The sequence below is a fragment of the Ambystoma mexicanum genome, chromosome 2q (assembly GCF_040938575.1).
Source record: "Ambystoma mexicanum isolate Mex_15411 chromosome 2q, UKY_AmexF1_1, whole genome shotgun sequence".
NCBI classification, from domain to species: Eukaryota; Metazoa; Chordata; class Amphibia; order Caudata; family Ambystomatidae; genus Ambystoma; species Ambystoma mexicanum.
The window spans coordinates 1,231,301,509-1,231,325,092 of NC_090924.1; the positions used below are offsets into that span (position 1 = coordinate 1,231,301,509).

At 44.7% G+C, this 23,584-nt stretch overlaps 1 protein-coding gene across 4 annotated transcripts in view; it reads right to left on the reverse strand.

The window, feature by feature from the left end:
- TMEM106B (transmembrane protein 106B) overlaps positions 1 to 23,584 on the reverse strand; it is a 177,296-nt gene that overhangs the window by 136,434 nt on the left and 17,278 nt on the right. For all 4 annotated transcript variants that reach the window (XM_069648628.1, XM_069648626.1, XM_069648627.1 and 1 more), the window contains exon 2: positions 10,573 to 10,800. In XM_069648628.1, coding sequence (XP_069504729.1) covers positions 10,573 to 10,792 — 220 coding nt within the window. In that variant the 5' untranslated portion in view covers positions 10,793 to 10,800. The remainder of the gene's footprint in view (positions 1 to 10,572; positions 10,801 to 23,584) is intronic.

Consider the following 23,584-nt stretch of genomic DNA (forward strand, 5'->3'; position numbering starts at 1 on the left):
TTTTTTAACCGCAGGATTTATTAAAGTGACTTTATTACATGGAACCTTGGTTATGGGGACACCAACCCAGGAGATGTGACACACACACAAACAGTTACAGATCATTATTGCAGTGGAAGAGCAGTGCTTGAAACATTTTCTGGAATTTGATGTATGCAAACGTGAGAGGATGATGTTAGAAGGACGAGCCTTTGTATACAACATTAAATCCTAAACTGCTTGTGGCTGGTTAAAATGATGTGAGAGTGGTAAGGGTTGAAGGAACAATCAGGAGGCCTTATTTTAAGAAAAAGGAGTAAGACTTTACAAATAAATAAATTTGAGAATAACTTTGGGAAGAGTTACATCTAATAGCAATGAAGGTAACCCCATATTACTGTATAGGGGTCCAAATAAGGAATACATTTCCCTAATTGATAAGATGAAGTAGTAATGTTGGCAACTTATTTTGGGTTCACAACAGCAATAAGGCAATCAAAAGATACATCTACTTAACTGCTAATGGGAGAATTATACGTGGGAAGTGACCAGCTTGGATGGATATTGGATATTAAAAAAGACAGCTAGTGATCGTAGATCCAGTGTTTACTAAACAGAGTATGATTTGAATTGTACCTCAAATCATAGAGTAAACTACTGTGCCGAGTCAAAGAGAAGAAACAATAAACCAGAACCAACAAGTTAAAAATGTGCATAAAGCAGGAATGATCCTCAGAAATTTGAGCCCTGCCCCTCCTAAATGGGGTTGATGAATAGTGGTGCATACTAGATTCCCATGCAGGCTACAGAATGAGTTTCTCAACTCATGAATTTACAAAAAAATAGGCATAGGTCGATGAGAAATATATAGTAGAATGAGCTCAATGTATGCAGATTACGGTCGAGCTTTTGATTCGGGTGGTGTGGGGATGCCTTGGGAAACGCGAGAGAAGCCAATTGGTCTTCCAAGAGATATTCAACAAAAGCACCAACATACACATGAGATGTTGAAGTGTGGGAAATGGCAAGGGAGCTTTATACACAGAGACTGTCAAGGCTTCATGTTCTACATTGCAAAAGAAAATGGGAAGAGTGAGCTTGAATGAACGTTTGCCTTTCAAAAAAGACAATCCCATCCTGTGGTACGGAATACATCAATACTAAAACAAAAAGTAAAGTGATGGTATATTTGAGCTTGCTGCATTGCAGGATTTCCAAAGCAGTTATAGCCTTTCAGCCAAAGCAGTGCTTATAGACAAGTAGAACAAATCAAAACATGGAGTTCAATTTGTATGAGCATGTGGATATGTGCATCTATTTTCATGTAGTGAAATAAGAAACGGATGTCACATTTACTGTGGGCTACTGCCAACAATTGAAACCGCTCAAATGTGGTTCCTATCCTTAAGTTTGAAAGAGAAATTGAAATCACTAAAAGCCTTGTGTTCAGATGGTGGGACATCAGTAAAGGAAGAAATTCATCTGATACATTGACTTGATGTGAAATAGAAAAATGCAGTAGCAGGATTCAGAAATGAAACGCTGCTTTTGTAGATTAATTACATTTTAAGTCCAGTAGGACATGAAATAGTATTTCAGGATGTCTTTTAAAGCCTTTCAAAAAGGCAGCTTTAATATATACCTTTCAGGAGTTTTAAACCACTAATAAAGCGAGGGGGAACTGAAGAATGATGGGTTATAGAAGGATGAAGGATAGCACTGCTACAGGTAGAGGACAACCTCCTCGATGGTGAACATACGCACATGAAGCCATGTTCACAAACTGGGCAACTCCCACAGGGAATCCAAGCGAGAAGGGGGGGGTTGCGTGGGCAGGTTAGGAGGAAGCAAGGGCTCACTGAGCAGGGATTCTCTTCACTACCGACATTCACCTTTAATAAATGATACATAGGGCCTCATTACACAGATGGCGGAGAACCATGGCGCTATTAGCGCCATGGTTCATGCCGGTAAAATACCAGCACTGCCTTGGCGGAAAGGGGAATTACCGCCCCATTCCAAGGTTGGCGGGGCGGTAATTCCCCCTTCCACCATTGCCCTTCCCCCATTCCCATTTTTGGCCCATAGGTCTCAATGGGAATGAGGAAGGCGCTAATTACGGTACCGCAAATTGCGGTAACGTAATTAGCTCCCTGGGTCCCTTTGCGGGTTGGTTTTTAACGCCTGCAAAAAGCAGGCGTTAAATCCCCCAACCCGCAAAGGGACCTCGTAGTAAGGCGGTAAGGATTTACCGGTACCGGTATTTTACCGGTACCGGTAAATCCTTACCGCCACCCGTGTAACGAGGCCCATAGTCATTTGCATTCATGTCAGGGGATGCAGGCGAACTGGACCACAAGCCCTGCCATATGAATTTCAGGGCAAGTTCTGCATTAATGGATTTTTGAAAGACAGACTAAGGACCTATCTTGCTCAAATAAATCCACCACCTGGTCAAATTAGGCAGCAATAAAGATTTTCTTGAGTGCAGACTCACATAACTTTACAGTAAAGCAACTAAGACGTAAAATATGCACTTTCCATAGCGGTACATTTCTCATTTGATTCAGTGATGCTTTTTCTACATGAAACACCGGGTTAATTTAACCATGAAAGAGATCTTTCATAAGAATTCTCAACATTATACGAGGCGCAACATTTCCATTCGCAAATGGCGAGTGAAAATTGGACTGGGCGAGTATGGAAAATAAGCAGTTTCCTGGGCTCTCTGAAGCACTGTAGTTTCCAGGCTGCCATTGGAGGAGGGAGCCCGCCCCAGTTCCACACAAAGTGCTGCAACTTAATTGGGATCACAGCACCAGAATCCATAGGCGGCGAGTACATGGGGGGGGCACTTGCCCCAGTATTGCTTTAATAACGGATGCACGAGTGTATTTTTGGACCCGTTCTGCATCGGACAGCCTCCCATGTCAGCTGAAGAGCTCTCGTTGGTGCTGGCCTCGCTCTACCCAGAGATGCGTGCATGCTGTTAACACTTCACAACCACCTTGCCGCCCAGCCTTGCGTCCACATTGCCTTCATATTTAAAACGTGCAAATAGTGCCCTAAAGTCACTGATATTATATCATGATTTGCATAGGCTGCCCCCTTGCTCAAGATCCGAGTACCAGGCCAGCAGTAGCAACTCCGACAAACAATTGATCAATGTGATGTAACCTGAAGCAAGGACATTAGCCCAGGCATCAGTTTCTAATTTCTGCCTCACACCCGCTCAGAAGAGGCAGAATTCTCTGCGCTCCCAGGGCAGAGGAATCTGCCCGAGTCTTTCTGAAGTCCGACTTCCAGTGCTCTCTGCAGCAATGCCCTACAGTGATGAGAGGGAGCAGCCGTCCTGCCGCTTTCATATTTAAAACCGCCTTACATTAGGGCACGATTTGCAACTTCTAAATACGAAATCAATCTGGACAGACGGATGGGCAGTAGGTTTTCTGGCTCCTTTCGTTCAGGCTTGCCCAAGTGTTAGCACGCATCTTGCAAAATTATGAAGTGTTGCAGTGCTCAAGTCAGGTAAGGCCGCGCAGGCGCCAAGCAGTCAGACGACCCCAAATCCCTTGGCTGACTTGGGGAGGCTGGCCTGGGAGCACTATTGTATTTTTCAAACCTGCCTTGTACCTAAATAGGCTGCCATTGTGCCACCTACCTGACCCTGGTGTCCAGTGTCCACTGCCAAACGAACGCTGGCATGATGAACCCCACACTGAAGGCCTGGGCGGCTCCCTCTCCCTGGGACTTTCAATGGACAGTGACACCATCACAGTCACATCGGACGCCCTGCGTTGCTGCAGCTCCACGTGAACAGCAGTGTCTTTCGGCATTTCAAAAGCCTGTGCCGTCAGCCTCTTCAGGTATGTAACGTTCATGGGACAATTGGGTTTGTTGAAAATGGAAAATGCTTGACTTTTAAAAAAAATATAGTTAATATCTTTGTGTTTTTGTTTTTATAAGCTGCGTTCAAAAAGGAAAACGCATTTCCATGCGATACTTTCATGACGAATTGTGTGTTTTATTTCATAGTTTTTATGTTTGTTCTTTAGTTTTTCTTTTCACTATTCCTTTTATTTTTCTTTCATTTTTAGTTTGGGCTATGAGGTGTCACTTGCGACACCTATAAGCCAAGCCTATTGCATTGGAGTACAGTTAAGGAGGAATGACATATGAGAAGGGACTCAGTATGCAGGTGGTGTTTGGTTATGTGCCCACCCATCGCCTGACTATGGCCATGCTAATCCATATGGCCATTAATTCCCATTCCTGACTCTGCCCGCCCAAAACACCACCTAATGGGAACTCGTTGAGCTCACTTTAATCAAGCCTTACCATCAGGCTTTGCGTTTGTTCAAAGCGATCGTCCGCGAGTTAATGACTGAATTGTAAGTGTGCTACTGGTGTAATAAAAATGTCTTAACCAGGCCTACCTTCAGCCACTCAATTTAAAAAAAAAAAACACTTCCAGATTTCTAATTTTCATCTGGACAAGATGCCAGTTCTGCCATACAAGCGCTTAGCCACGTTTGCATCGAGGAGCGTACAAGGACTGGGAGCCATGTAGAGAACATTGTTAGACAGCTCCTCTCGAATAGCGACAGACACCGTTATAATTGTCCATCAACTAGGGAATGTATTCTTTAAGCACCATAAGGTGATAGACTTTTGTGTGTGGCTAGTGGCCTACAACTTGAAATTGTGTACCCTATATTCAATATGTGCAAAGTTTATTTTAGCCCCCAATGAATTAAATGAACAAGGGCAATAAGCGAATGCAAGACTCGTTTAAAAAAAATAAAAGAACATCGCCAGCTTATGGCAATTACACAATGCCTCATTCTACTACAGAGCATTAAATGAATGCTGTGCATTCTAACTTCAAAAGTGACTCATGCACCGACCTTTCAGGTCGAAGCGGATTCAGCTCACACCTTCGGACAACCCAACCAAATAATGTCAAACGCAATTATCCTCATGTGCTTTACAACCAGATCATCAAAGTGTTACCTGGCAATGCAATCAAGTTAAACAAAACTTCAGTTTAACACATTTCTTAAGCGTTTTGCTGTTAAGGGTTGAGTTTGTCACTAGAGTTCACTTCCTCCTGATGCTTTAGGAGCACAACCTTGTATATAGCAAGTAGTATGTGTGGGCAATGGGCAAATGTAGTTAAATGGTTATACACGTGAAGACAGTTTAGGTGCAGAGTAGGTTAACACAACCTTGACACGAGGTTGGAAAAACAAGTAGCAAAAGAAAAGCCAAATTGTTTTGATAATAAGTTTCATACAATAGTTTCTAAATGCAATTCCAATAAAGCAATTCAATGACAATCCAGTGGGTTAAAAACAAGTTTCCTTGTGTGTGTTGGTATCAGCACAACACATTTCAGGATTTCAATGCCTTCATCCGGTGAACATGAACAATTCTAAAACGCAATTAACAATCTATCAATCCCATATGTGGACGTATTCATAAGTTTAACAAGACAAAAATATAATAAATGTCCTTTTTTGCAGAGGTGAGTACACAAGTCAATTCATTAAGTGTCTAGAAAATCATTAGACATGGCCTGTATTGTCTGCAGTAATCTCTTAATAGCCAGTATGGTATAGGCAAAGAGCCAGAGTGGAAGCCACCCCCAGCTCAAGAAAGATAAAAGATAAAGACCAAAAACGTCATATGATTTATAGCATGCCTTAATATGGTACTTGTACACTTCAATGTCTCTTTGCAAATCTGCTTTTATTATATTTATTCGTATTATTGGTTTGTAAAAACCTTCAAAATCATCCAATTGCATCATTAGTACAGCACTTTAAATTTCATATTGCTGTTCACTCTTTGCTTATTGCTGTTCTGGGAGCCGGTGTGTGGAAGAGGAGAGGTCTCCACTAGCCACACTCATGCTCTGAAAACTCCATTGCAGTGGAGTGGGCAGCGGCGCGGGCGGTTCCCGCAGATCCCCACTGTGGGCCACTGGTCACTGTATTTCCCCATTGCGATGCTGACAGAGGACGGTGAAGCCGCACAAGAACAGAGGTGAGCAGTAAGCTGATCACCCATCCAGAAGGACTTGTGTTGCAGTCTTGATACTCCATTGTGGCATATCCCTGTTTCTTGGTACGGAGTGGGAGTTTTGGGGCACACAGTTCTCCAGGACTGGGGAGCTGCGGGCCGGTGTCAGAAGTTTGCGGCTGAACCCTGGTCTCAGACCTTGCCATCAATCTGATTGAGGTTTAGATTGTCGGAATCAAGTCTCCCAGTAGACTCCCACCAGAGCCCTGAGAAGGCGGATGAGTGGATTCTCCCCGAATGTCCTGCGTTTGCAGTTTGTGAGTAAACATTGACTCAATTTAAACAGCTCTGGCTAAAAGAAAACTGAAGCAGTAACTGTGGACGCGGATGCTTTTGAGCTGTCTTCTTTGCGACGAGCAGAAAGAAGGGTGGTTACAGTATGCGGTCCACCCCCTCCGACCGCAGAGGAATGGTAAAATATGTCTGAACGGCAATGACAGCGGGCCTGGTTGCCCTTGAGCTGTCTCCTCCTTTGTAAAGTCTAATTTTGTTATAGTATTCCAGGGTCTTTTCTTTTACTGAGATTTGATTGGGTTATCTTTTTTAGGGAGTCTCTACAACTACCTACTGTTATATCTAAAGATAGTTTGCATCTAGGTTTGTAGCGAGCCAGCGTATATTCAATGTGTATTTGTTTTAGGCTTGCTATGGATGTGCTTTTGCAGCACGCTCTATGGGAGTTTTAGATTTTAACGAATGAAATTAGTCTTCTAGAGATCTGGCCAGGTTATTTAGGTTTGGCTAGGGTGGTTATTTATTTATCATCATTTTATCCATCAAGTAAACACTCTAGCACTTGAACACCTTGACACTAACGCTTTGTCGCATTTTGTATTTGACAAATTAATATACATATTCCAACAATGGTTGTATGGCCATTCATGACCAATGGGGAAATGCAAGGCATCTAATTTCCAAGAGCCAGAATCTGGAGAAGAAAAAAAAAAAAAACGGGGACATAAATCTATAGAATAGACGCCAACTTCTTTGGACAAATATTTAAGAGAGGTGGCAGGTAAATTGGATAGACAAATACTAGCTGTGGAAAGTGCTCTCGTAGCTACAAAAAAAGTCACCAACCCCCAGGAGGTGTCAAAGAGATCCGAACAAGGGAAACGGGTGGGGACCCTGGTGAATTCACCGTTGCGAAGTGGGGTTCATGCTATGGCAATATCCACACTTTGCCACGACTACGGAGTAATGGAATTAATGAACAGCACACAGCGTATTACCCGCTTCTAGTGAACAACTGAAATCACCCCTGATGGAGGATAAACAGAACTTTTGTTTGATAACATGTTGATTCGTGTCCCTAAGGGCACCTCTTTGGCAAACAAAACTATTATTTTGCCTAGAATTAGCTTTACACCAGATGGGAACTTAAACGTGCAATTAAACATTTTTTTTATGAGAGAGTCTAGCAATGCCATTACAGGAACTCACTGAAAAGACTCAATTAATCAGGGAATATTTGTTTTTAAAAAAAAAATGTTTTTAACTCACCATCATTGATTATCTTATTTGGAGCACTTAAAAATAAATTACCAAATTCTAACAACTAGCTTTTCCCAGCGTAACATACGGCGTTCTAGTATATCTTAAAGGTCAATATCGGTCAGTAATTCGAAGGGGTAATTCTGTCCCGCTTGCTAAATATCGGAATTACCACTGACAGCTTCCAGGGAGGGGGTGTAGGTCCGTGCGACTTATTGCTGGTCGTTGAAAAGGCTAAACACGACTGACTTTGAAAAGCATAATTGGAACATATGGAATGAGAGGTATGTGTAGTATAAGAACAGTATCCAAGATTTAATCCATCGATTACACAGGCCTATATAATGTGTCTTTGTAGACCTGTAATTGTCAACCTTCTACCATTGCAGAGTCCCCGTGATGCCTTAAGATTGCATAGTAGTATAATTACAGCACCTGCTTTTAGTTTTAGCTCATGAGGAGGCATTCGACCTACAGCCTTTCGCCCTTTATAGACTGCAACATTGAGCTGGTAATTAACGGTTAATTGACACTGTAACCGCTGTGCCCTGTCTGAAGAGAGGTGGGGGTGAAAAGAAGTAACTTGAAATTATTCAGAATGTTTGCGATAGTGGAAGGTGAGCACGTAGAACCATGCTCATTCGGTTTGTTAAAATGATAGCAGTTGTTGAAGTGGAAGGGCACACAGAGGTGCACTTTGCCATTTGGACAGCAGAGGGCAACCGAACACTGATAAATTGCATTAACTGAGTACAGAAATATACCCAAGCGTTTTTATATATTTATATTCTTCTTGTTTGACATTCATCTGAACTTACCCAACAATCCTCAGACATAACTACTATATCCTCTTCAGGTTTACCTCCTCACACATCAGATGTGGGTCAACCGAACAAATTGAATTCTAAATCAGCAATCAAAGGTCAGTAGAGATTCACAACGTTCCAGCATACCCTAAAATACTCAACACGCTCATTAACCACAAATTCATTTCCGAGCTCCAGATTCATGGTCATTTTCAACACTGAATAATTCTGCATCCCCAACTATCACTGGCACCTGTAATTTTATGATTCTGTCCTGGAACATATCAGGAGCTCAGAGTAAATGGAATAATCCTGGCACTACAAATTTTCGGAGGAATTTTTATAGACTACTTCTGCAGGAAACTTGGTCTACTGAGCCATTGCTACTTGATGGTTATGTTACCAATTTAATTAAAAGCACAAAAACCACCAAGGGCTAGATCTCTTTTTGGTTTGGCATTACACAATAAGTCGTAGCTTGACGGCACCATTATGTTATTGGCTCCTCCAATGATCTTTGTGCAAATTGCAAGACTCAAGGCAATGAAGCAGGTTGAAATAGTAATGATCAAAACATTCCCAACGGATCTAATGTTTTGTGTTGCCTAATAACTCTCTTGTCCTGGCACAATAGGATCAGCCCTCGGGGGGTATTTCTATTAGTCTCTGATAATAGTTCAAGTTCTGCACTTGTAGATAGTACTAGGAGAATGACTCCCTTCTCCTGATCCCACCGTTCAACAACTTCTATCTCCTCCTGGTCAACTTGGTCAGCCTCCAAGCTGCTTTTAAGTCGACTTTTTTCCTTGGTTTCTGATGCAACAATATAGGTGAAAAGCAAGAGAAGGACTCCCTTCTCCTGGTTAAGTTGGTTAACCGTTGTTTAATTTTTCGATCATTTCATACAACAGTTTTATCAACCTTTGCACTTCTTTCCAGGTTTCTCTTAGGCCTCGTTTAAAAGAAAAAAAAAACTCCTGTTTCCAACACACAGTTATTTTTCTTTGTTCTTTCCCCGCCACTTGTCGTTGAAAACAAGGGGAACAGTTCCCATAGTATCTTTGATTGTTTCTAATACTCTGACAAAGGATATTGTACTCATGGCACTTTCTTGCCTGAATGTCTCTTTTGATGATAAAGTGTTGAGGGAGAATACTCCGGATATGGTGTTCTCCTTCAGTCTCTTTCACACAAACAAAGTGAAGACAAGAGAGATTACTCCAGAGGCTTTCTTTCTTTCAATACTTTTGATACAATTACTGCGACGAGTAAGATTACTCTGGATATCTTCATCCTATTTGATACTTCTGGCACAAGTACGGAGATGAAGATTACTCCCGATGTCTTCTCTACCTTAGGTAATTTTGAGGCAATTACTGAGATGAGAGAGATTTCTCTTGACGCTTTCATCCTATTCGATATTCTTGATATAGTTACTGAGTGAGGGAGATTACTCCCAATGTCTTTAGCTTCAGCACTCTTCCCCTATCCCCTACTGAGTCTCCTGTGGCTCCCGTTACCTCTTCTTTGTTGGAGCCATGTCCTCCCGACTGGAGGTTCGCTTCTCCGACGTAGCTTCTTGCTCCTAAGTTTGAACTTCTCAGGTCTGCCAGGCTTCACACCTGCTTCACTTTTTATTGGGTCCTTTCTCCCCAGCGGATTGTCGCAGTCCTTTGTGTCCATAGGGTATTCTTCATGCCGCCTTTATGCCACCTCTATGCAGAACCTTATGTACTTGACAAAAAGTAATTTCTATAACTCCATCAATCTTATTCTTCTTCACAGTACTCCTGGAAGATGACTTAAGAGCAGGCTGCATGTCCATTTTAGTCTTCCTGATTTTGGTGACATCAATACTTACAAGAAAAAAGGAAGGAAAATTACAATAGGATCCAGTATTGCTGTCAGAATGTGTCTCAGTAGACTTTATGATCACAGGGAAGGGTTCCCCTTTGGGAGAAGTGAGGTGATCGCATGAATCGTCACACCATATTGGAGATGCACATTTTAAAAGGAACACATTTATCAAGAGCGGAGCCATCTAAGGGGATAGTAGAGGAACAGATTTAGTTATTTAAAAAAACGAAATACAGTAGTAGCAAGATGTGCCATGTTGAAAGAGGAGGGGAGAATACTGTTGTTACAAAGTCCTTGGGAAAAAAACATACAACTGACAGAAAAGCATACAGTCGAATGTGAAAGGTCCTACCTCGTGGAATTCGTCCTGTTCCTTGACATGTGGGACATGTGACACTGTCTCTGCCTGTAAACTCCACATAAGGGAACTGTGACACGTCTCCATGCCGCCCATCTTCATGTGTATCGGATGAAACCAGTCCATTCCGGTCCGAGTTGCCAGTGGGAGTATAACCATCATACGCTTCCTCCTTTGAAGTGTGTGTCGACAAGTGAGAGAAGGATTTCCCCATGATTTATGCTTAAATCAAAAATATATAATTGTGGTGTTATTAAAACAAAAATGTACAAAACACTATTGCAATTACAAAATTTGATATGCAGATTCACAGATGGATGCTCTATGAACGAAACATTAAGACAACATGATACAAAATGGTGTCAAAACATTATACTTTATACATATTTCTGCTAATAGTGTGATGTCCACTGAGTTTCCACCCCCTGCGGCTACTTCCACAAGATAATGAATTGCTGTTGCAGCTACATTCCCAAACAGATTGGGCTAGACTTAAAAGGCAAAGGCGGTAATTCATAGAATTCGGCGCACAAGTGGAGCATGCGGCTGGCACAGAGTGTGCGCGTGCGGCAGTCTGCGCCAGCCGCGTGCGCCAAAACCCATTTCAGCACACAGCGTATTCATAGATTTCAACATCCATAACCAGCCGTGGCGCAGCGACCCTGCAGCAGCGCCAGTTACGGCCCCACGCCCGCCCCGTACGCCATGAACAACGCACAAATCCTGTACATGGCGCACAGGCCAGTGGACCAGCATACAGCCCCCCCCAACCACGAAAACGCGCACCCCTCAGAATACACGTACCCCTCTCGCGCTAGCAAAATCGTGTGTTAAACTCCACCCTGTGGTGTGGGCAGCCTGTGGGGCATGCACTAGGGTGATGGGCTGCCTGTGGGGAATGTTGAGGGTGGATGGGCTGCATGCGTGTATTCTGAGGGGTGCGCATGGAGTTTTTTTACATGCGATTTTGCTGGCCGAGCGGGGTACGTGTATTCTGAGGGGTGCGCGGGGAGTTTTACACGCGATTTCGCTAGCGCGAGAGGGGTATATGTATTCTGAGGGGTGCACGGGGAGTTTAATACGCGATTTCGCTTGGCGAGTAGGGTATGTGTATTTCTGGGGTGCGCGGGATTGGCAGTGTGGGTCCTCCCAGGTGTGCCCTCTCCCCCCTCCCCAGGCCCTGCAGGCAGCCCACACCACAGGGGACTACCCTGCACCCCTGGCCATGCCCCGCAGGCAGCCCATCCACCCTGGCCATGGCCCGCAGGCAGCCCACACCACAGGGGACTACCCTGCACCCCTGGCCATGCCCCACAGGCAGCCCATACACCCAGGGCATGCCCCGCAGCCAGCCCACATGGCACTGTGCACTAATGAACCCTGACTCATGTCCCCCTGCGCCCCCACCCACCCAGCATTGACGGGCACCTGCCAGCAGGCCCCGACACATGTCCCCCTGTACACCCAGCCAGCATTGACGGCACCTGCCAGCAGGCCCCGACTCATGCCCCCCCTCCCCCAAACCCTCATCACGATCCACAATCATGGGCCTACACACACACACACACACACACACACACACACACACACACACACACACACACACACACACACAGTGAATGAGAAAACCCACATCGTGATATGCATGAAACCAATGAGAGAATACCATACATTGAAGTATGAAAAAAAATGTATTGAACACAAAAGCAAGGGGATTAAATCAAATCCCACAATAATGGAAATAATAAAGAAAATGCAGCATGTTCCAAAAAAATGAAATAAATATGAAAGCAGAATCCAAATGAAAATGGGCCCAAAGTGTCCGACCAGCAAACCAAATCCAAAGAAAAAATATAAGAATAATCCATTGCTCCATGGTGAACAAAAAAAAGAATGATGAGAAATGCAGTCTTCAACTATATACAAAAAACAAATCCAGGGTCCATAAACCCAACTATTGAAAGGAAACCTACAAAAAACCCTACCTAATAAAGAACCATCTACAAAAAGGTGGGGCATAGTCCAAGCGCCCCAAATGAAAGAATAACATAAATGAAACCTAACACTAATTAACTATATACAATGACGGCGCGAAAGTCCTATGGCTCACTAGTTGATTTCCCGGGCCAGGGCATCATCGAACTCCTGTTCAACGTCCTGGAGGCGGGCCTGTTCCCTGGCCCAGAGTTCTCGCAGGGATAATGCCATGTCCACCTCCAACTCCCTGCGAATTCCCTCCAGGCGCTCAGCCCGCCTCAGCGGCCTGCGCATGTAGTTCTCCGCTCTGACCATAGTGAGCCGTGCCTCCTCCGCCCGCCGCCGCTTTGCATCTATCCAATGGCCCAACCGCTGCCACACGGAAGACACTCCCATTCCAGGGTCCTCCTGAGCGCTGGCCGATGCCTGCCCCTCTGTAGTTGATGGCCCGGAGCCATGATCCTCCCACGTTGAGCCTGCCGCTGCCTTTGACGCAACTGCCTTTGCCAGCACGACGGCATCCAGGCAGATGAAATCCACCAGCGCCGTCGTGCACGTGCCCTGCCCGATGATGCTGGCACATCCTCCATCTGCTGGGGTCCAGTTGCTGGGGTGCAGTTATGCAATAGAACGAGAAGAGGAATAGAGTAAGGGGGGAATCTATTCATAGAGGGTGCCATCAATGATGATCAAGAGGAAATATGAGCAAAAAAGGGTATGAGTGAGAGGTTAAGAAATAAAGCGAGAGTGTGACAAGAAGGATGATGGGGGATAGTGAGAGGTAAGTAGGTAGGATGGGTTTGGGTGGGGGTGGGGTTAAAGCGAGAAGTGGTAGGGTTGAGTAGAGAAAGGGGGTAGGGTGGGTGGATGGGGTTGTTGGTGGGGGTAGAGTGGGTGGGTGGGTGTAGAAAGAGTGGGGATGTGTAACAAGATATTAAGAGACCACCCTTAACCTGGCGAGTTCCTGCCCCCCCGCCTCAATCAAGGTGCCACACAATAAATCATGTATAGTGTGCGCAGAAGGTGCGTGCAAACAGCTTCCTGGAAGCAACGAGGCATGTAAGCACAAGCAGGACCTAGAGCGGTGTGTGCAGAAGGTGGGTGCAAAATGCTACCACAAATCCACGCAGCGTGTAAGCACAAGCAGTACCTAGAGCAGTGTGTGCAGAAGGTGGGTTCAAAACGCTACTAGGAATCCATGCAGCGTGCAAGCACAAGCAGGACCTAGAGCAGTGTGTGCAGAAGGTGCACGCAAAAGTCTGTTTGGTCTGTATAGCAGTTCTGGGCCGACAATTGCAGTCGTCTAATAGGCCATATATTATGTCAGAGCTTTATGAACTTCCAAATTGATTACAATGTTAGTACTGCTGTGTTGTACTGTATGGCTGTATACACAGCACACACTGCCATAAAGACAAGCCCCCAAGCATGGGACAACTCGCCCCACTCTCCCCCAACCAGGGCATAGCTCTCACGATACGAATTTGTAAAACTTCATGGAATACATCAGTACGTTTAAAAGCTATTCGAATTGGGGGCAAATAGTTTAGTTAGATGCACTTGTGCTGGCAAGTCCATAGCGTGCTTCAACTCAGCAAACGCGCATCTGTCACATTGTCACTGCGCCATTTGATGCTGCAATGTAGACTGCAATAAAAGCACCAGTTGGTAATAGCGTTTTATTATATAGCAGGTTGGGAGACCTGCACTGAAACTCACCTAGGTTCCTTTCACGCTGCGTAAGTTCTCAAAGCAGAAAAATAGCCGTTCTGGGATGATCTCTCTATAACGGGGTGCTCTCACATTTTAAATTTGAAACCAGCGGGTTCCTCTTTCTGAAAAGGAAGACTTTAAAAAGTAGCTTAAAAGCTTACACAATAATCGCATGCAATCCACGTGTTGCTGATAAAACATCAACCATGACGTTGCATTTACAGTCGAACTTGGGCACAGCCTACCCCACACCCTGCAAACATGAAAACAGACCAAGTTTAACTGAAGCCGATGCAGGGTCAGATGAATCCTACAAGGCCACATCAATGGTATATGTACACAGTACAAGTTTCTGTCACTCAAGCATGGGTACACCTTCATGGGTCACTTGCCAGCCTGTATCTGTGGCTGTCATGTTCAAGCCTCTGTGTGTGGAGGTCATTCTTCAGCAGGTATATACTTGTTCAGGACTGGGTGCCTAGGACATTATAGTGCCCAAGAGTGTCATTAATATTCGTCAATAGTGGTTAGTCGGGTCCGTTTGATCGGCATGCCTGTATGCAACACTCCCATCCTTGTCCTTCTTATATACCCAAGTCTTCCATTGGGAGGCCTGCTCAATTATATTTACGCCTGTATGCGCGGCATTGCCATTTATAGATTTGCGCCGCATGTCCGTCTCTGGTATTTCTGGAATTTGCAAATGCGTTTTTCATTCGCACATGTGGGGGGATAGCGGCCCGTCAGTGACTGCTACTTGCACAAAGGATAACAATAGGCACATTAACTGCAATACTCGGGGTCCATGTGTAGAACTCCATCGGGTCACTCACCTGTACATAGAAATGTTTTAAAAGGATGGCTTGAAAAGTTTGCAACCCATAAGGTATGCACACAAATATATAAATCTTATATATTTGTGCGAGTATCTTACTATGGTTTGTGTACTTTTCAAGATATCTTGAAGTACACAATCCATAGTAAGGCACGCAAACAAACATATAAATGTAAACATTTATATATTTATGTGCGTACCGTACTATAGTTTGTGTAGTTTTTAAGTCATATTTTATAAACATAGAAATATGTAAACATTTTCTAGTGGCATGCATACTACGGTACAAATACACATATAGTTGTTACCCCACTTAAAGCCCTGTTGGCTGGTCATCTGGGAGACTTTATCAATTGCAGATTGGGTATTCTGCTGACAGGATTACCACACTACTAGCCAGGGGCGTAAGAGACCCATAAAATCTGGGGCAGACAAGGGACGTGTTGTATTGTGCCTGTCTGAGGTGAGGTAGCTTGAGGTGTCATGTGGAATGTTTATGTGTGGATGATGGAATATTCTGAGTGAGTGTTCTGTGTAGAGGCGGTTACAGCTGGCTGGCCCTGGGTGATGGGAGCCGATGTTGTCACAGCTTATGTCCTTTATGTCTTCATGTGGATTTGTAACTAAGAACTTGGTAATAAACTTACCTGAAGAAATCTTAAAGAGCCTGGAACCTGCTTTTTAACAATGGCGACAAATCGGTCTTTGGTAACCTACGTGCCACAAGCTGATGGACTGAGGACCCTGCTGCGGGGGGTTCAGGAAGGACAAGCTTCTGGAGAAGGACAACACCGCCCCCAAAAACTATAAGTCCCATCACCCAGGGTGCCGGGGGAGCCGGATGATTAAATCCCCATCTTTGGTGGGACCGGCGCACATAAGTAGTGGGCAAGCTGGGCCCCAGGGAGTCTTCAGGGAGAAGCTCTGACATGGCTCCCCAGAGCGCAGGGGCAGGAACAGGAATAAGGCCCCATTGCAGAGGGATCAGCTCTAGGAGCAGGAAGGAGGACTGTGTTAAGGGGTTCTGGGGAAGTCCGAGAAAGAGGCCCCTTTTTGGATGAGCAGCTCCTAAGTAGGAGGCAGAGCTCTGCCCTGGGGGCTGGAAATGGCGCTGGACCAGCAGGTGAAAGATAATACTGGCAATACAGGGAAATTGATGTTGAAAGCAAACGCTGTACCCTGGTCCTCGTGAGATGTAATGAAGAGCTAGCCCACTGGGAGGAATGTGATGCTACTCTACTTTTTTTTTTAAGTTAGAATGGCAATAGAAGAAAAGAGACGCTGCTCTGAGTTTGGGAAATGAATGTGAATTTGACATGAACAAGGAGGACTTTTTGCCTGAATACACGTCACTCCCATGTCTTGTGTACTCATAGCAATGGGGAGCTGTTTCAAACGGTGTCCTTCTCACAAGATAATTGCAGGCTTTGTAGTTATGGGAGCCTGGCAGCACCGTACTGTGCTTATCGTGCACATCATGTTTTTGGCTCTCTGAAACTCTGGTGATTATGATATATATGATATATGAGCCTTTCGTGGCGAGATCTCCTGGGAAGTGAACGACCGTTGGCCTATGAAGCTCTGCATAGCCCTGCTGAGCAGTAGTGACTGATGATGTCACACATGCAGCAGGGGGAGATGGTGAAACGTAGAATGTTCTTTGGAATGTGCTATTGTTAGAGCTTCGTATTATAAGTGCTGTTTTCCCTGAGGATGTAAAAGGGAAAGTACTTTAAGGAATCTGACGTTTGGCAAGACATGTGTCTTGGAAGGAAGGAAGCAAAATATGTGTGCAGCTATATTAAGGCAGGAATGAACAATGCTTAGAACATGGGAACCCTATGATACGAATCTGATCCAAGAGACATGGTTTGTTTAGGTGCCAAATTCTGTGGTCTCTGCTTGGCAAAAGAGACATCTTCGGCGGATTGTGATGCTGGCATGCTGCTCCGTCTCAGTTAGTGAGGCGACAAGTAGCGGCCAACAAATAAGGTGACATTTTTAGGTCATGACAGTATGGTGAGGTATAGGCTTGTGCAGAGAGTAACAGCCATAATGTTGGGTAGTTTGGAACTTTAATATACCTATTTAAAACTGACGGAGCATTTTGCATGTGCAGGATTGTGAGTGCCTTGGTGCGATGCGAATCTGTAGAATGGGGGTACTGCAAGGATGCAAATGAGTTTGTGTTTATAGAATATCTACATGCATCTTAAACGGCGCTGTTCTGTTATGTAAATGGGTAAGTGAAACAGTGACAATATAGTGTGGTAATATGTTGTATTGAAGGGTATTTAGCATAATTCTTTTGAGGAATTTTTCATTTCATTTCATTTTTATATGGCGCCGGTAGCCCAAGCGCATCAGGGCACTTTAAACGAACAGAGACACACATAGAACACAGAAAGCGGCCAGTCCAAAGCTGAACCCTGAAGATGTCCCTGATCCAACTTATCCCGGTTCATCATCTGAAGAGATATGTTTTCAAACCCTTCCTGAAAGCAAGAAGGTTTGTTTCAGACCTGAGTGTTTCCGGAACACTATTCCACAAGCTGGGCGCCTGAACCAAAAAGGAGCTGCCCAACCCCGATTTCAGCTTGAACTTGGGAATGATCAACAGGCATTTACCCCCGGAGCGAAGACTTCTACTGGGGGTGTGAAGCACTAACCTCTTTTTTAAATACTCTGGAGCAGAGCCATAAAGGCATTTATGAACCAGGCAGAGAGCTTTAAATTTTATACGATCCTCTACTCTTAGCCAGTGTAACGCCATTCTATCTTCAGTGACATGGTCTCTTTTCCTCAAATTTTTGACCAGCCTAACCGCGTTATTCTGAATCACCTGACAACTAGAGACATCGCTAGAGGAAGCCCCTAGCATCAGGGCATTACCATAGTCAAGTCTTGATAATATAATGGCTCTGGCTATGGTAGCCATGTTGCCCTCATTAAGGTAAGGCTTAATGGCTTTCATGAGCCTTAAGTAATATGCCGTGTTTTTTTGTAGATAGCTAGTCTGAGCATGAGAGTCTACCACTGCTTTAACAATCATTCCCAGGGTCTTCACTTTCTGGACTACCTGGATAGTGGCGTTCTTGATTTTAAATGACTTATACTCTGCCCCCAAGTTGGCAAGCTGACGACTAGATCCAAACAGCATAAGCTCAGTTTTGGAGTCATTCAGACACATCCAATTTGTCTGCATCCAAGCATTAATTATCTTATAGACCCTGGCTATTACTTCACTGTCTGCGTCATGATGGCTGCCATCCAGTTCCAATATGAGTTGGGTGTCGTCTGCGTAATTTGTAAACAACACCCCCTCCTTCACCAGTAAGCTGCACAGAGTGCACATGTATATGTTAAACAGCATTGGGGAGAGGCTGGCCCCTTGTGGGACTCCAAATAAAATATCACAGGGATCAGAGAAGCTACTGCCCCAATGGACTCTGGCTTGACGATCCGAAAGGAAGGACAGAAGCCAATCTATGGCTCCTTCTGAACATCCCACATTCTCTCTGAGTGCCTTGATGAGAAGGGGGTGATCCACCAGGTCAAAGGCACCACTTAAATCTAAAAGCATTAACACTCCTAACTTGCCTTTATCTATTAAGCTAAGCAACTGGTTCTGCAGATCCAGCATGGCTGTTTCCGTACTATGGGAGGCTCTAAATCCCGATTGTTGCCGATGCAGGATTTCCTCGTTTTCAACGAATTGTTGCAGTTGTTGTGTAGCAACCTTGTCCAATAGCTTGAGAACAAAGTTTGAATTGGTTATTGGGCGAAGATTCGCAGGATCTTTAGGATCCAGACCTGCTTTTTTGACAAGAGGGGTGATAGTAACTTTCTTAATGTCTCTCGGCACTGTGCCCTCTTTAAATGAGGCGTTTACTATTCTCTGAAGAATGGGCGCAAAGGTAGCTTTATGTTGGAGAATGATGCTTGGAGGCAGGATATTTTCTGCACAAGTGGTTGGTTTCATGTTGTTCAACACCTCTAACATCTCTGCCTCTGAGATGGAGCTAAATTTGAAGAACTGTCCTCTGACAAGAGTCTCCGTTAGTGGGGGATCAGTGTCTTGTTTAGCAATAAGTCTGGCTTTGATAATGTTCTGTCTTGCTTTTTCTATTTTTGCTTGAAAGGCCTGTGACACCTTGTTACAATCCTCCTCGGAGGGCATGAAAGGCGGGGTGAGAGCGGGGTGAGAGAATTGCAGGTTTCGAGTGCCAAGCACCATGGCACATGGACACTAATGTGCATAAATCATTGCCGTTAGTGTAAAATGGGTGGTATGTGTATGAGTGTGATAGCTTTAATCATTTTGAGGATTTTCAGCTATATTGCACATGTCAGTAGAGCCTGTGTAAACGGCTATGGACTCATAGGTTCGCTTAAGAGCCTGCAAATGGCTATGGACGTTTTAGTTCATAAAAGTGTTAGTTTTGGGGATTTTACTTACTATGAGCAACATGGTTTTGTATTCAAATGTGCACAGCGCAAATGCTTTCAATGCGGTTTATGTATTGTTTACAGCATATGGTTGCAACATTCTACGATTTTGGAATGTATGTTATGATGAATCTGACTCAGATAGGTTGGAGAGAGTCAGTGAGTGTTGGGTATTGGGTGAACTCACATTCAGCATGGAAGTGTTGCAGTGTGAAATGCATGGTTTGAATTGTTTGGGTAATGTCAGTGGGGTATATAGTTTTCCTTACATTGTTTTGGTTTGCGCAGTTACCTGTCATGGTAAAAGTTGAACAGCCATGCGATTGTTCTGTGAGGGAGGTAGTGCCTCGACTCTTTCAATTAAGGATGTAAGAATTTTCTAATTTCATGTGAGGGGATTGGTCTGGTTATAGGGGTTACCTGATTCCGGTAAAAGTTGAACAGCGATGAGGTTGTTCTGTGAGGGAGGTAGCGCCTCCTCTGGGGTTTTTTATCCTTCTCATCACATTGGACAGTAGGTAGCTGGTGGTAAAGGGGTAGCTGGGGACGCCTGGTAATGACCCGGCGGTATTGAGTGTGGTAAGCCCTGAGATGAGTAAATTGTTTTCTATGTTACTTTTGGTATTTATTGTGGATTTCGTTGTATCCATGGGTTCAACAGCTTGTTTTGGGTTAGGATGTTTTCCTTGCTATAAGACAGTTTAGTTTTTACCAGTCATTGATGTTGGCATTGGGAGTGCGTGGCCACCGCTCCAAATGTGTTTGGAAGGCTTTTACATCCTGGTCTGGTGTAATGAGTATGGATTTAAGACCATGGGTGTTTGTGATCTCAGTGATGTTGTATGTTTCCACTTTGTGAACCCCTGTTGGAGTGAGGTTGAGGTGGTCTTTTTGGAGGATTTAAGGTCTCAGTTCTCTAGAGTGGCAGTCTGGAGGCCTGCTGGGGCTCCAGGGTGGCAGCTTGGACACCCGCGTTGTTGTAGGCGGGGGCAGGTGGTAGGAGGCAAAGCAGTCTTGTGGTGGTTCAGGAATGTATATGAAGTATCCCAGTTTCAGGGTTGGCCAGGTCCTGGGGTGAGAGCCCAGTTGCTTGTTTGTGGCATGAACAGGCAGATGGATGACAGTAATTTTGTTATTGGTACATGGAATGTAGTTTGTCAGGGTGTGATGTTTTGATGGTTGGGTGTGGCCGTGGAAGTGTCTGTCTGCCAGTTGAGTGTTACATGTGCGTATATCTTGGAATGTGGTAGTTGTGTTGTTCTGGTATGTGACTTGTTCTGTGCATGTATGGTTTAGTAAAGGAGGGAGGTGTGTTGTATTGTGCCTGTCTGAGGTGAGGTAGCTTGAGATGTCATGTGGAATGTTTATGTGTGGATAATGGAATATTCTGAGTGAGTGTTCTGTGTAGAGGCGGTTACAGCTGGCTGGCCCTGGGTGATGGGAGCCGGTGTTGTCCCAGCTTATGTCTTCATGTGGATTTGTAATTACGAACTTGGAAATAAACTTACCTGAAGAAATCTTAAAAAGCCTGGAACCTGCTTTTTACCAGGACACCTTGGGACTTTTTAAAATTTATTTATTGTGTATTAGTCGCCGGGCGGCCAGCAGCTCATGTAACTGCTAGGCAGCAAGGCAGGAAGCACAGCGTGCTGGTTGACAGCTGCCAGTGACCCTATGCTACTCACAACAGCTTGCCAGCACTGGTTGTGACTTGTGAAAACTGTGTGCTGGGACTTGGGAGGTTCACGGTTTTAGTAGTAAATGTGAAGCTACAAATTCTAACATACATGTCATCTAAAATACCAGGACTGGCTGTGGGCGCTGCCAGGCGGCCGCTTAGTAGCAACGCTTACTCCACAGTTGTGAACCTGAATTCCCATGTCAGGTGGGTCAGACTTGGATGCCAATGGGGCACAGGAATCCAATGGGCTCTGTCAGTAATTCAACCATGTACAAATAGGTGGCCAAATCCATAGGCGCCCACTGTGACAACAGCCACCGTGTCGCACCATGGTGGTATCAATTGCTGGTCTTTGCCGTGCATGCAGGCCAAAACGGCAGAGATCAAAATAGTGCCCAACATGATAAAACAAGTCCATCACGACAATGGAGGACCACAGCCTCTGCCTGCCCCTATCAAACACAAAAGCGCAGGCATAAGTGAAGGGATACCTACCTCTCCAACCGCACCAACATTGGGAAGCATTCGTATATCTCTTGAAAAGAGCAGGGAAACTCCCCGAGCACATTTCCTGCCCTGTGTCATGCTCCATATGGCGAGTCCATAGGAAACAGAAAACCCAGAATGTTTGTCTCTTCACATTTTTGCAACCTCCTTGCAATTGTATGGGCCAAAAAAAATTAGGTCATGTGAAGGAAACCCAAAAGCAAATGGGCCAGATCTGTGAAAAACCAGATGTTTGCATTCCAATGGTTTTCAAACATGACTGACATTTGGTTCTGTGCTCACAATTGCCTCCAATCTCGATGACTCCAACTCCAAGAATGCCCATGTAGCTAGGTGGTGGAGGAGTGTGCTTTTGATTATATCCAATTAAGCCCTACTTTCTGAATCATTAAAATGTGCCATTTTTATGTTTCTTAGCCATTTATGCTTCTGATCGAAGTCTTACAACAGAAACACGTTAAGTTTCCATAAGTCTATCATTTGGTTTGGTGAAGCTGTTTAATTTTGAAGATGTTCAACAGTTGTTACGTTGCTAGAATCTACATTTTCTGGATATTACACAATTGAAACGAAATTGGCTGGACTGAATAAAACACTTTGTTGAAAAGAAAGAAATCATGTAATTACCACCTAAAATGTTTTGCCAGAAAGTATTTACAGGTTAGAAGCACTGACTTGAATCGTTTAAACCTGCATTTTCCTTTTTGTTTCCCGTGCAAGCTAAAGCCCCTTTAAGATCTTACTTATCAGAACCCCTCTCTCCATAGAAATCCTGTGCACAAGCACAAAACCCACCACACGTCTCCAAACTCTATCGTAGGAACACCTCTTTCGCCAGCCAACTACACACGTCTCACACTCCGGTTCCGACCATTCCACACACACCTCGCTCCAGACTCCATTCCCTACACGCCTTTCTGCTGGCAGGGTGTGGACGGTGCCGTTTGTGTACGTAGTGTCTGGGCAGCCCCTACCCTCCTTCCATACCAAGTTACGCACTGAACAGCTGCAACCTTAACCATCAAATTTCCGGGAACACTGTGGCTCGAGCGCTCCTCTCCAAGCGCCCACAGGTGGCACCATTAATAGTTGGTTTACATGTGGCGGGCAGGAGTCCGTGGTGCACACCTGCACGGCTCTCCAAGGGGGGGCAGAGGATGCTACCATACAGCCCCGCAGCCCCACCCATCTCGGGGCGGCTGCCCGCATTTTTAACCATTATGGTGAGCCACAAATCAGTCTAAAACACTAATGCACCACTCAGCGCCAGCTCTGAATATTCATGGCCAGGCCATTTCATTGCTCAGTCACCTCGTTGAAGCACAGGTTGACATGACTAATTGGAACAGATCTATGTAGCTTCGGAAAAATCAGAAATGCAGATTTTGTTGGGCTCCATAAACCCCGTTTGATTCAGAGGAGGAGCAGAGTCGTCAGCCCAACCAATGCCTTCATTAAAGCAACGAGAGAGAGCGATTTATTTTCTTTCTTTCTAATTCGTATTGATTGAGAAACTCCCGAGACACGCGGATGCTGTCTTCTGTCCCATGTTTACAAGATTTTAAGGGAACGCACTTCACTTTTTAAGCACACAAATACTGAGAGTTCAAGCCGCTGTGCATAAAACATTAAAAACAAAGGCAGAAGCATTACAGCATAGACAAACCAACACAATACAATAAAGACAGACAGAGGCCAACATGATTGGGCAATAACATCAATCTTAGCACCTGTGAAGAGCCCACGGCGACTTGCATTTGCTTGCCTGGTAAATGAGTTCTGGGAAGGCGACGTCTATGTAGACAGAGGTAAAGCGTGACTGACAGACTTGCATCGCGGATGGA